General features: G+C 35.2%; 1 protein-coding gene across 3 annotated transcripts; it reads right to left on the bottom strand.

The window, feature by feature from the left end:
- Nucleotides 1-1107: 1107 nt before the first annotated feature.
- LOC7473297 (uncharacterized) lies at nucleotides 1108-10235 on the bottom strand. 3 transcript variants are annotated; one of them, XR_002977383.2, is made up of 12 exons: nucleotides 9255-10235; nucleotides 8834-9070; nucleotides 7667-7936; nucleotides 6599-6907; nucleotides 6430-6495; nucleotides 5622-6107; nucleotides 5471-5530; nucleotides 4813-4977; nucleotides 4355-4571; nucleotides 3907-4251; nucleotides 3015-3321; nucleotides 1108-1476 (listed from the first exon to the last, which is right to left on the bottom strand). XR_002977383.2 is itself a non-coding variant. In XM_024583707.2 (11 exons), the coding sequence occupies exons 1-11, from the start codon at nucleotides 10083-10085 to the stop codon at nucleotides 3209-3211; spliced, it is 3099 nt and encodes a 1032-aa protein (XP_024439475.2). In that variant the 5' UTR covers nucleotides 10086-10235; the 3' UTR covers nucleotides 2703-3208. The 3 variants fall into 3 exon arrangements, 1 of the variants encoding a protein (XP_024439475.2); XR_002977382.2 differs by lacking the exon at nucleotides 1108-1476 and adding an exon at nucleotides 1895-2294; XM_024583707.2 differs by lacking the exon at nucleotides 1108-1476 and having other exon boundaries at nucleotides 2703-3321.
- Nucleotides 10236-12579: the final 2344 nt, after the last annotated feature.

The following is a 12579-nucleotide window of genomic DNA, read 5'->3' on the forward strand; positions in this document are numbered from 1 at the left end:
ATGATGTTGGCTATATATGATCCATAATAAGGTGGTGGTTTCCTTCTCATGAAACTCAATCATGAGTTGTAGCTTTGTGGTTAAGAGGCAGCTGCTTCTGGGGTGCAGCAAAGAATTAATGTCAAGTAGCATCATGCTGCATGTTTCTCTGAATCAATGAAAACTCGTTGAAATTAAATTGACAACACAGATGCCAGTTTTCCTCCAAGCTATGTCCTCATACAGTAGTAAATAAACACCTTCTGATCTTGGTTAGATATTGGGCTGCAAGTTTACCACCTTTCTCCCATATCCTTCAAAAGTAAATCATACGTACACTACACACACATATTTTCTACCCTATAATACTGATAAATCGAGGCTATATGCTCAAGTGTAGAGAGACAGAAAAGAGATGAATGTTGCCTGAAGTAATATACGGCTTCACAGCTAGCATATGCTTTTGTTTCCTACATGTCGATTTAATTTCTTAAAGGTTTTTTGTCTACATGTGGAGTCCTGATTGATCTCTTGCATCTCCAGCAGTAACCATAAATTATTTACCCACCTGCATGACATGTTAGTCTCTTACCTTGTTGAGCCAAAAAAGTGCGTACGTGGTGACAAAAATAATCTACAGAAACATTAGAAAAATAAAAACAAATGTTTGAAAAGGAATATCTTTATACTGTTTCTATAATAAAAGGTAAGTTTATGACTCTAATTATAAATATATAAAAATTAATTTTAATATTCCATGTTTATATATAAAAGAAAAATAATTGTATTAATATCCATGTAGAATAAATCAAGAAATATTGCATTTGAATAAGAAACTTTTGTTCTTCCTTTTCTAACTTTAATTATCTAAAAAAAAATTAAAATATTACTCTGATTTTAAATAATAACTTCGAGTGCAAGCCACTCTAATATGTAAAAATATCCCATTTTTATTTAGATGGCCATCTATTTGATGATCAATTCAAGCCTTTAAGGGTCGATATTGAAAATAAGTTCTTGATTCTATTTAAAATTTCGCATTTGGTAGACAATATTATGAATTTAAAAGCAAACTGAAAAATATTTCATAGAATAAAAAAAGAAGAAAAGAAAGGGGGGAGGAATTCCTTCAATGCAACAGCTCCAATGCCGACCTTTGCCATTTTAAACCTGATCTTCATGTCAGTTTTCCATTTTCTTTGACAGTAACTATGATACTTCAGAGCAGGAGATATGAATGGCTTCAAGTCGCTTGCCATTGACAATGCCCTGTTGCATTCCTTACTTGACATGCCAACCATCTTCTCTTACAGTTAGAAGCATCCTAGAAGGAGCCGACAACACTCTTTTTCTGTCTTTAAATTCTTCAACAGTGGACAAGCCAATCGTGTTCTTTCGCACTAATTTCTGAATGCCGACACGCTATACATGACCTAGCTTCGAGACGAGGACACATCTAGTATAGTCACATCTAGTGTGGCTTCCCATGCCGGCAACCTAGTTAGTAACCCGGTATTACTTGATGGATTAGCATGTAAAACCTAGAATTCAGAGCTCGAATGAAACAAGATATTAACTCTCGATAAAACCTAGTTAATGTGACTAAACATGATTTAAATCCATAGTACTCCGATGATTCATGAGAGTTGATTCTATAATCTAGCAACTCATATCTTAAGTCAGGTGGAATTTGACAATCATGTTGAGGACCACTAGTGTATGGCGATGGCGATGGCGCTAGTGGATTCCACCGTATGGATGGAGACACCATGACTCTGATTTGAAAAGCTGACATTTCTCTAAAAGGGAGAGGAGGAGAGTATGATCCATTTAGGCACAAAACAAAATATGAAAATGCAAAAGCATAGATACAAATTGAAACAGTCATGTCTGCTAGTATATGTGAAAACATCACTTGCATGAGCCCTATCAACGTGATTGTGGACCCTTGGATTACGCTTGATTGAGGGGAAGCAAGGATTTTTAATTATTAGTAAAACAAGCACTATGCTACACACGTAGTCAAATGTACTTATCTCCCATCCTTGACTCCTAAAACACAATAATAATGCAGGAGACTACTTTCCAACTAATAATTAAAATCTTGATTGAGAAATAAATCTACTCGTCGCGGACCATTACCTTTTGACGTTACATCTAAACAGCCTCTCTAGGTTGAATTTAATCAATCTATAACATAGATCCCTAGGTGCTCATTTTCTATGCATGGAAACTTGCCGACCAAGATTTTCAACGTGCTTGTAGCCACAAGGTGATTTCTCTTGAATGCACCAGTTTGGATGTAGAGAGCCGACCTAAGATTCAAACCAAGAGCGAAGAAGTTGATAGGTGCTTATGGTACTCAATCCTAGGTTTAACACTATGCTCCTGCCAAAAATGAAAAAGCATATACCTATTTCCAAATTATGCTAGAAATTGTAAAGATAATGGAGGCTAGTTGACTTCCAAGTCGTCCTACCCTCTTTTATGAGAAGGAGGTCCTCCGCCGGCAAAATATGCATGCCTTCTTTATATAAATAAGTTGAAAGTCCCAGATAATATTGCATCAGCAAATAACTAGTAGAACAGCCAGAGCAATAGTAATTCTTTATCAGAGTGGTTAAGTTCATATTTCTAATCTTCATTATAGCATGCTGAAAAGGTCCTGTATGCAGGCACCTTCTGGAAAATGTCACAAACACATGTTCGAGCAAGAAAATCTGTTTTTTTTATACAATAAAATTGATGCACTTTATTAATTGACTAAAAAATGTCTCTGGTCACTTGAAAGAATGTAGCGCTCAACAACAAGCACTATGACTGAACCCGTAATACAACATGAAAAAAGGTAGAATGGGAGGTGGATCTAGAGAAACAAATTATTATATACGTATACATGCCAAAATCCTATTTCTAGGTATATGGGTGTTGTATGATCCACCCATTTCACAACTAAATAACACACCAAAACAACTATTGCTTAGCTAGAGCCTTGATGTAAAGAATGGCAACCAATAAAGATGTTGGCTTGGTACCTGAATATCAGATCGAGTTTCAAGGAGGCACCGTTTGGATCTTTTATTCCCCGAGTGGTATCCTTGTGACAGTGCAACTGTGGCTTATGCCCTAGAAGCCTCATCATGAACAAAATAATTGGACTCAATTAGACAACTACATTCCCACCCAAAAAGCTGCTAGTGAACATTTTCAACTCATCCTTCCAACCTCATCATCCAACATGTATGTGTGGCAAATTTGGAGGGTTGCAGCTTACTAAGTTTGCCCACAAATTAGCAAGCGTGAGAAAGTAGTGCTCCCCATTCCACACCACTGTTTTCATCCCTGTTCAAGGAAGTCAAGATGGTTAAAATATTAATTTGTTCAACCTAGTTTATAAGCTCTATGAATGCATGTCAGCATCATCTTATAGTGCCATGCCAAAAAGGTCTCCAACAGAGGCCAAGAAAATAACAAAAAAGCTAGCAAACTACTACTCTCTCAGTTCCAAAATAAGTGGCTACTACAAAAAATGATAAAAATTATTATTTATTTTTTAAATAATAAAAAATTAAAATTTCCGTTCCACTCACAAAATCAGAAAATCTATGATTTGTAATGAAAAAAATAAATATTTTTGGTTTAAAAAATAAATTACAACTTTTATTCTTTCCACAATGGTCACTTATGTTGGACTGAGAATGTGTTTTGCAAATTAGCACACTTCAATTTTCTCAATTTATAGAGATAGTGAAAGGCGACAATTTCTAAGAACTCAAAATTACAGTCTGTTGATATGAGTTTATGGACACTCAAAAAATGCAAACTAGTATCTTTGCCACTTCACATGTCATGATTGATATGAGGAAACTGATTCTTTAAGTGGCCTAGCCTCATCCAAAAACTATATAAAATCAATATTCTGCATACCTGGCACTATTCCTGCAGTTAAAACTGACAGTTGACAGATAGGACCTTGTCCACAGAAAACATGGTTATATAGCGTACGAGTATCAAGATCGTGAATATGCTTAATCGATTCAATTAATGTAGTGAGACCTCCATTATAATAAAGACCAGCTGGATCAGAAATGCTTTGCAGAGCTTCTTCAAGTCCAGAACTTGACCATATGGTGAAACACTCACTTAGAAGAGTGAGCAAGCCCATGGGATTTGTAGAGCTCACTAATAACCATGGCTTATAAAGTCTGGCCGAGGACCCAATAACTTCAACAACTCTATATATTTCTCCAAGGGCAACAATATAGTTCTTGCCTGCAACACCTCAAACAATGTCACGTTAAAATATCAAACACATATACAAGGCATCCGTGACCATTACCAGATCTCCTGTTACACATCAATGATAATGGGGTACCTTGAGGTTTAGATAATATTTGATCATGGACATCTTTTTGTAATGACTGCGTCCAAATTAAGGCACCATGTTTCAGCTCTCGAGCACAAACAGACAGGATTTCAGACCAAGTGGAAACATAACTAGATTGCTCCTTCCTTGATACCAACATCAAAATCTTTATTGTTGATGTCACATGTTTGAGGAGTTCCATGGTCAATCCCAAATCATTCTCAACCTGTCAACATATGATATAAAATATCATTAGCATGAAACCAGAACCAGTATAAAGAAAATCCAGCATTAAAGAGATCAAAACGAAAATACCATTCCCAAAATGTTCTGCTGAGTTTTAAATATACACAACTTTGCATAGATGAAGCATTAGCCAACTTATAGTGTAGATGCCACAAGAGAGAGATACCAGATTCTCCAGTCCAATGGTTCTTTAATAATAAATTAAGGCAAAAAAGACTTACTAATGACAATTTACTTGTTAACTGATATTCTGATTCAAACACTTGGAACTTTGGTTCTTGCAAAACCTCAACAAATGCATTGAGGCACAATTTTCTTGGGGAGTGATTCCCTGTGTCAACTTCACCAGAAAACAAACCATCTTGCTGCAGTTCATCATGAAGATTCTAGAAGAGCAGATAACAAAGCCATATTATGAAATTGTAAGCCCAAATATATTTCTTGTACTATATGCATAAATCATTACATATCCAGAAAAAAAAAAACTGAAATCTGAAAGAAAGGGGAAACAAAATTAATGCTTAATTTCCACAGTTAAATTCATACTGAGGCAGCACAGAAAGAAACATAATTGTAACAGATGCAAGTTAGAGAGAGAATAAATACCGAAAAAAAAAAACCCAGCAAAGAAAGTAAGCGAAAGACAAAAAACTTATGCAAGTATCTCCAGAAACTTCCCAGATACAGATTTATCACCACTTCTGAGAGTAAATGAAAATATCTTCTAAGAAATAAGAGACAAACAAGCAATCAGATTATAATGCTTTTTGAATTAGTTCATTGATCTTTTCAGTACAATGTCTTTGAAACAGGAAACAAACCAGAGAAGAGATTGTGCAAGAACAACGAGGACACAAGTGACCAAACAGAGCTACCAACCTGTATTTCCTTTACAAGGGCTTTCACTTCAGCATCTTCACTAGCAGCACTTTGAGCTTTCTAACAAAAAGCATATTTCAAAATTCAATGCCATTAACAACTTACCCTTTGAGAGAAGGGAGGTGAGTAACTTAACAAGGCTACTACTAACCTTTAGATTATCAAGATGACACAGGGCAAGAAAGTGTAATTCTTCCTTCAATTTGCAAAAAAAATCAACATAATCATTTAGCTCTATTTTGGTGGAATATTTTGTATTAGGCTCTCCAAGACCAATAAAAGAGGCCTGATCTTCAGCTCTGATCCCTGAAGAGGCATCTTTAAATTCCCAGGAATCGTCATCAAAATCATCACTATCGCCTGCTAAATTAGACTCTATTACAACATTGGCAGGGCTCAATCCACTTCCACTGGGATTTTGACCAGTATCATGCTCAGCTTGACTGTATAAACTTGATATAAGATCGTTGATAGAAATGTTTAAATGAGGACTCTTAACGCCATCTATTGGCTTCGAACTGGACAGCTGAGGTGAAATGTCTTGATAACTCACAGGATCATTGGAATCCTGTTCTTCATCACCAAAAATGGACAAGGGCAGGGCTCCTTTATGACTGATTGACCTGGCCATGTTTCCCTGATCAAGAAGAAGGAAAGATCATTATATAACAGAACAATACTTGTTCAGAATGCATACACTATTAGCAAACTTCACCCTGTCAAAGTTTCAAACATAAATCAAACTTAATCAATTTAGCAAAGATGGCAAATAAGAAGGGCTATAAGTCTCCGCAAAGGCATCTTATATCTACTAAAACAAAAACAAAAAACAAAAATAGATGTCCTGGGATGCACTAGTTATATTTTTTTATGCTATATGTTTAGATGCAAACCACCATTAATATAATTAACTGCATACAGTTTTATTAAAACACGAAGCATTTGAAGTGAGGAAGCACCTTAATTTCACCATCAAATGGAAATGCTTCCACAGCAGCAGAAACTTCAACAACCTTTGGCTCTTCCTATAGCCAAAAAGGGAAAAAAAGGTTTCATTAATTCATGTTATTCAAGAAATTTAAATACAGTTGAATCACAAAAATAAAATAAAATAAATAAAATTATCACCTTTTCCTTTGATCTAGTTTCCGAAAATGCATCTTTAAATTCCCAAGACTCCTCATCAGAATCAACACCATCATCTGGGGAGGAATGAGGGACTTTTTTGGTATCGTTCTGCTCATTTTTAGTGTGTGTATGGAACATTTTAGTGTCTTGAGCCAAAGAGGTGCTGAAATCAAACCCAAAGTCCCGTCCAGTAGATTTTTTGGAGGTCTGTTGTGATGCACCAAATAAATCACCAGTACCAATCACTCCACTGCCAAACCCAAGTGCATGTGTGGTTCCCTCAGGATTTTCCACCTTTCTCTCATCACCCTTCACACTAAAAAAAGTCAGACTTGATGAATAAAATGAAATCACTGAAGAAATGCACAAATCCTTGTTTAATGGCCCTTGTCAGAATTTTAGCCAATGGCATTAGGTGTACAAAAGTTTAGCCATCTCAAGGGCACATAATAAATGCAAAATTAAGCAGCACTTATGCAAGAATGACCAAAAAGAAAAGAAAGGAAGAAACTATAACCAAACTTAAATAAAGATTTTCATGATGCAACTACAATTTTGTGTTTCTGTGTGTTCTCATGAATCAAGTATCTACCAGCATGTCCAGATTTATTAATGATTTTCAATCTTATTAACTCAGAGGACCCTAATCCCTACCATGATTTGCAAAACAATAAAAGCACTATTTGTTCATGTTATTTTTAGACCCTGTTTGGTATTGTGGTAACGGTTGTTTTTCAAAGTGTTTTTTGCTTGAAAATGCATTGAAATAATGTTTTTTTATTTTTTAAAATTAATTTTTGATGCCAGCACATCAAAACAATCTGAAAACACTAAAAAACAAATTATTTGAAGCAAAGAAAAAAATAAAAATAAAATTCAATTTTTTTCATTTGAAACTAAAAAATAAACAGGCTCTAAGCTGAGAAGAGAAACGTCAATCACAGATGCTTCATTGTTATTTAGGACTGACAGAACCAAACAAGACAGTTTAAATTTTAATTTTATTAAACTGAATGCAAAGCAAACTAAAATTAAAATATATCTAGTAAATCATGAGACCTGTGCTACCTTAGTATTCTTGTCACCAGTCCCAGATTCTGATTCTGCTGCCTTGAATTCCCACTCATCATTGCCATCAAAATCCTCATTTTCATCAGATGAATTCAGATTCATCTGTTTTCTATCTGAATTCACTTCATTTAAGTTTGAATTCTTGAGTCCATCCAAACTCAATGAATTCCAGGTTGAATTGGATCCATCAAAACTCAAAGAATTCCAGGTTGAATTGGATCCATCAAAACTCAATATTGGCTTGATTTCAGCTTTCATCTGCTCACCCTGAACATATTGCAAATGATATTGTTAAACCACATGCAGAATAGAAAACAATAACTTCCAAACAGCTCAGTCGCCAACAGCTGTTATATCACTCTATGCCAACATAGTAAACAAATATACATACTCAATTGCCAAACAATCAAGTAAATATCAGAAGGCTGATGTTCGTCTATTTCCTCAGTTTTCTCAGCATGCAATGCAAAGGGACACACAAGAAACCTCAAAGGTCAATGAAATCTTGAGAACCACAGATTTACCTCAGAAGTACCATCTCAAAATGCAATTCTGATTCTACACCACAATCGAGCCTCCATCCACAAACATCACTAGACTCCACAGTTTCATTGACTGTGTATTAAATTGTTCCCTGTCTGAATTAACTCCACTTAAATTTGAACTCAACTTGTCCGGGATCAACACACTGAAACTAGGTGGCACATATTCCAACTCAAACCAGACGTGATAAAATTCAATTATAACACATTTTTAATCTTAATCTAGACAACTATCATTGTTCTCATCAAATCAACAGCAAGATTCCAAAACATCATCTAAATTCTCACTTTCAATTTCATTGAGGAATTTAAATGGCATTGAAGGTGGAAAAAGTTGACCATCACCTTTCATTTTTGACTAAATTTGCCTGACACGGACACTTATCTTAGATGAGGAGATATCCTAATTGTTTGGAGACAATCTACATCTAAAATTCTATTTCTTGTCAGAGAATATCTTATTGGTGCACATGTCTTCATTGTTCCTTAAAACAAAATTCACTCTTTTTTTTTTTTTTTTGAAACATGAGAGCAAAGTAGATATTGAAAAGAGGCAAATATCGTGTCCTCAAAAGAGAGGAAGCTATTACAGTCTACGATCAATAATAAAAGTTAACATTACCTTCTCTTTCTCATCTTCAGCCTGCATTCTGGAACCTGTTTCTTTGAACTCCCAGTCATCACTGTTACCAGGTGCTGTATTTCCATCAACCGTACCCGTATTCAACCAATCCCAACTTGAGTCATCTCTATTGACATGCGAGGTCCATCCATTCAAATCCAAGCTTAAAGGATTCCATCTTGAATTTAATCCATTAACATTACACACCAACCCATTCTCAGCCTTCATTTCACTAGCCTGATTCAATAAATCTTCATTAAAAAACATCACTAAAACAAATCCCAGATTCAAATCCTCATATAACAAACAATAAACAAATACACTTTCCAAATCTAAAATGTATTACAAATAAGTAGATGAACCATACAAACTTAACTGCCTAACTCAATTAAAACAAACAGATAAAAAATCGAAACTTTACCTTAGAAATATCAACCTCCGAATCGGTTATAGAGTCTGCACCTTTAAATTCCCACCCATCATCATCATCATCACCGCCACCGCCACCACCATTAACATCGAATGGCTCATTACCATTAACCAATCCCAAATCCACTCCATTTCCACTGAAATTCTTATCTTTTTTAACCAAATTCGACTCGGTTTTATTTGAATTCAACCCATTTTCCTTCAAATCCAAATCCAACCCCTTGGAATTCATTTCATCCTTATTTACACCATTGACATTCAATCCATTACCATTCAAATTTTCCCAATTCATATCCGAGCCATTAAAGCCGGATCCGAACCCATTATTCCTCTCCTTCTCTTTATACAAATTAGCTATCAAATCAATCACATTAACACCTCCTGACCCCTCTTTATTTTTCGAAAAATGAACACTTTCATTTTTTGGAGGCTCGCCCGCACCTGATCCTTCCTCCTCCTCCTCCTCCTCTTCAATTTCTCCAAACAACGAAAGAGGCAAAGCTCCATTTGGCTTCTTCCACTGAGCCGAATTATTAACTCGACTCGGTGCCGATCCAGGCTGAGTCAGTGACTCGGCCGAATTTTGATTTTTGGTAGAGAATTCAAAATGGGTAGTTGAGATTTTGGGCAGTGATAAGGTGTGGCTGAATCCACTTGAATTGCTGCTGACAAAATTGAAATCTCCCCAATCATCATCAGCATCAGCATCATTGGTATTGGTGAAATCTGAGCCGTTGATCATGGTGGAATTGGAATTAACAGCGTGATTTGACGGAGCGAAATTGAAGTCGCTAAAGATTTCTTCTTTCTTCTCCATCGTCATTGTTCACTGCCATTGCTGTTCCTTCGAGAGCTTCCTCGTATTTTTCTGAGGGCGTTTTATTTTTTTCAGTGCGCAGGTTAAGGGTGTGTGCACATGCGGTTTATTTTAGATTTTTATAGAGAGAGTATAAATTGGGATCTGAACCTGCTGATTGGACCCAACTAGCGGGGGCTTAAATGGGTTGTGCTATGATTTTTTTTCTCTCCTGATTTTAACAATTAGGATTGCCTATATCATTTACCGTGCGGTACGGTGGATTTGATTTTATTTTTTTTTATAAAAAAATTAAGTATGGTTAATATATTTTTTTTAATAATTATTTTAATTATACGAGAGTTATTATGATACAACTTAATTAGTTTAATAAGTTTAAAGATATACAAAATTACTATTAAAAACATTATTTGATAAAAAAACTTTTAAGATATTTTTTTAAAATTATTAAAATAAAACATATTTAATTAATTCGAACCAATCTTGATTAATATGCTAAATTCCTGATTTAGATTATAAAATTATGATAATTTAATAAAAAAATAAATTAAATAAATTATAAAATTTAATTTTCAATTAATCTATAATTCTAATTATAAGATCACATAAAAAAATTTAATATTAAAAAATAAAATTAGTGTTTACAAGAAGAGGAAGAATAGATTACCCTTCTCATTTAGTTTTTAGCTTTTTAAATTTATAATTTATAATGAGTTTAGAAAATATATTTTAGAGGTTCTTCGTACATTTTATTACACAACTGTTGAAGATATCCAGAGGAAGAGACAAATCCAAAATAACATTGTTAAAGGGACAGACATACTGGGATCCTAGAAAGAAGTTATAAAACTAGATAAAAGAGCAATATCCCTAGCAACAAAGACACCAGGCAATGGCCACAACCGACCTCTGAAACCAAACTGTGTTTTGCTCCTCCTGCTGAAGTCCAGCTTGTGGTGTTTTCGACAAAAACAACCACCATCCAATTCTCATTACCACCAACTCCAGCCCCCCTATAACCTGACTCGTTTACGTACTTCTCATACTGACTGCGACTATAATTTTGAAAATTTGTAAGAGTCTGTTCATCATTTCCCGGTATGCAAATAGGCAATATGGCAACATCTGTGGTGTGGCTACTACTGCCATAGCAGTGTTTTAATTGTGTAGGGTAGTCGTCTAGTTGAACCACCTCAGATGGATATATCATCATCAGCAGTACAAGGATTCCATAGCGTGTCAACAATTTCTCTAGCTAGGCAGGATGCCTTCTTATTCTTGGTCAGGGCCGGGAGGCCTAAAAGTGATGTCCTGTAAGCATTGATGCTTTCCAGAAGGTTGTCTTCTACACCTGCAAGTTGAAGGATATATATATCAACCTGTGGAGTTAACATTGTCCCCTCATCAGTACTACATCAAACTTGTTAACAACAGGAAAAAGAAAGATTCCAGCTCAACAACACAGTGATTTTGGTCAGTTTATGACAAAAAACCATCAACAGAGATAAAGAGAGACAAACGGTACCACCACAACGCATTACTGATGCAGAAGAAAGCAAGAACGGAAAAGCAGAAAGAGAAAGAATATTTTAACTTTGAGAGAGGCCATAGCTTGCAACAATGCCAAGAGGACACCCTTGTGAATCCAAGACATAAAATGATTCACTAGAAGAAGAAATAAAGCAAAAATGGTAGTGAACTTTCTTCTGTGTAAGCTTCTTTAGAACCGAATATGTAGTTCTTTACTTGTCTAGCAAGTTTATAGATATATGTGCCTTGACTGTTAAGGGACGTGCCTCTTTCTTACTATATGCCTGACAAACTTGAACTGTAGTCATGAAGATTAGACAACAGCCCGTCTGGGTCAATAAACTTTCAACAAAAAACAGCATAACTACTGGTTCTTGGTTTTGTACTTTGCACCCTTCAATTCAACTCCCACTCCATCGTTATCTTCTTCTCCATTGCCATCATTCCAAACACATGTTTCCCACCAACTTTGATATTTTAGTATTGCTGCTTAAATCCAACATGCACAATATATATATATATATATGGACCTCAATTGTTCTTGTACTGGAACCAGAATTAATGGCTAGAAGCAATCGTGTCTTCAAGATACCACATAGAGCTTACACAAATATAGTGAAAGATACAACTAGGATTTCTTAAGCTCTAAGGTTACAATCCTGTAGAAAAAATCTATTTGACCTATTATGAAATTCAATAATGATTAAACTCTGATAACCGGAATAACAACTTTTGAGCCTAAATTAATATGATTGCTGTTCATATTCAAGCAAGTCAGTGATGTAAAGACAATAGATAAAAAAATTTCAAGCCCAGCAACACTTGAATGGAAGGCTGTTACCAGATTCTATAGTACTTAAATATTTATTATTTTCTTGTTTACTTGTTCATACATACATTTTCCTTGAATGTGAAGGCTCTTACCAGATTCTCTTTTGTGTCTTTGTTGCACAACAAAGCTGGAGACACC

Source organism: Populus trichocarpa, chromosome 13 (genome assembly GCF_000002775.5).
Source record: "Populus trichocarpa isolate Nisqually-1 chromosome 13, P.trichocarpa_v4.1, whole genome shotgun sequence".
NCBI lineage: Eukaryota > Viridiplantae > Streptophyta > Magnoliopsida > Malpighiales > Salicaceae > Populus > Populus trichocarpa.

Bases quoted from the DNA above. Each gene is read 5' to 3' on its own strand.
- LOC7473297 (XM_024583707.2), bottom strand. From the start codon at position 10,085: ATGACGATGGAGAAGAAAGAAGAAATCTTTAGCGACTTCAATTTCGCT. The intron at 5,531-5,621 runs GTTAGTAGTAGC...GCTTTTTGTTAG, and splicing joins GTCATCTTGATAATCTAAAG to AAAGCTCAAAGTGCTGCTAG. The intron at 4,978-5,470 runs GTTGGTAGCTCT...CTGCTCTTCTAG, and splicing joins CCCTTGTAAAGGAAATACAG to AATCTTCATGATGAACTGCA.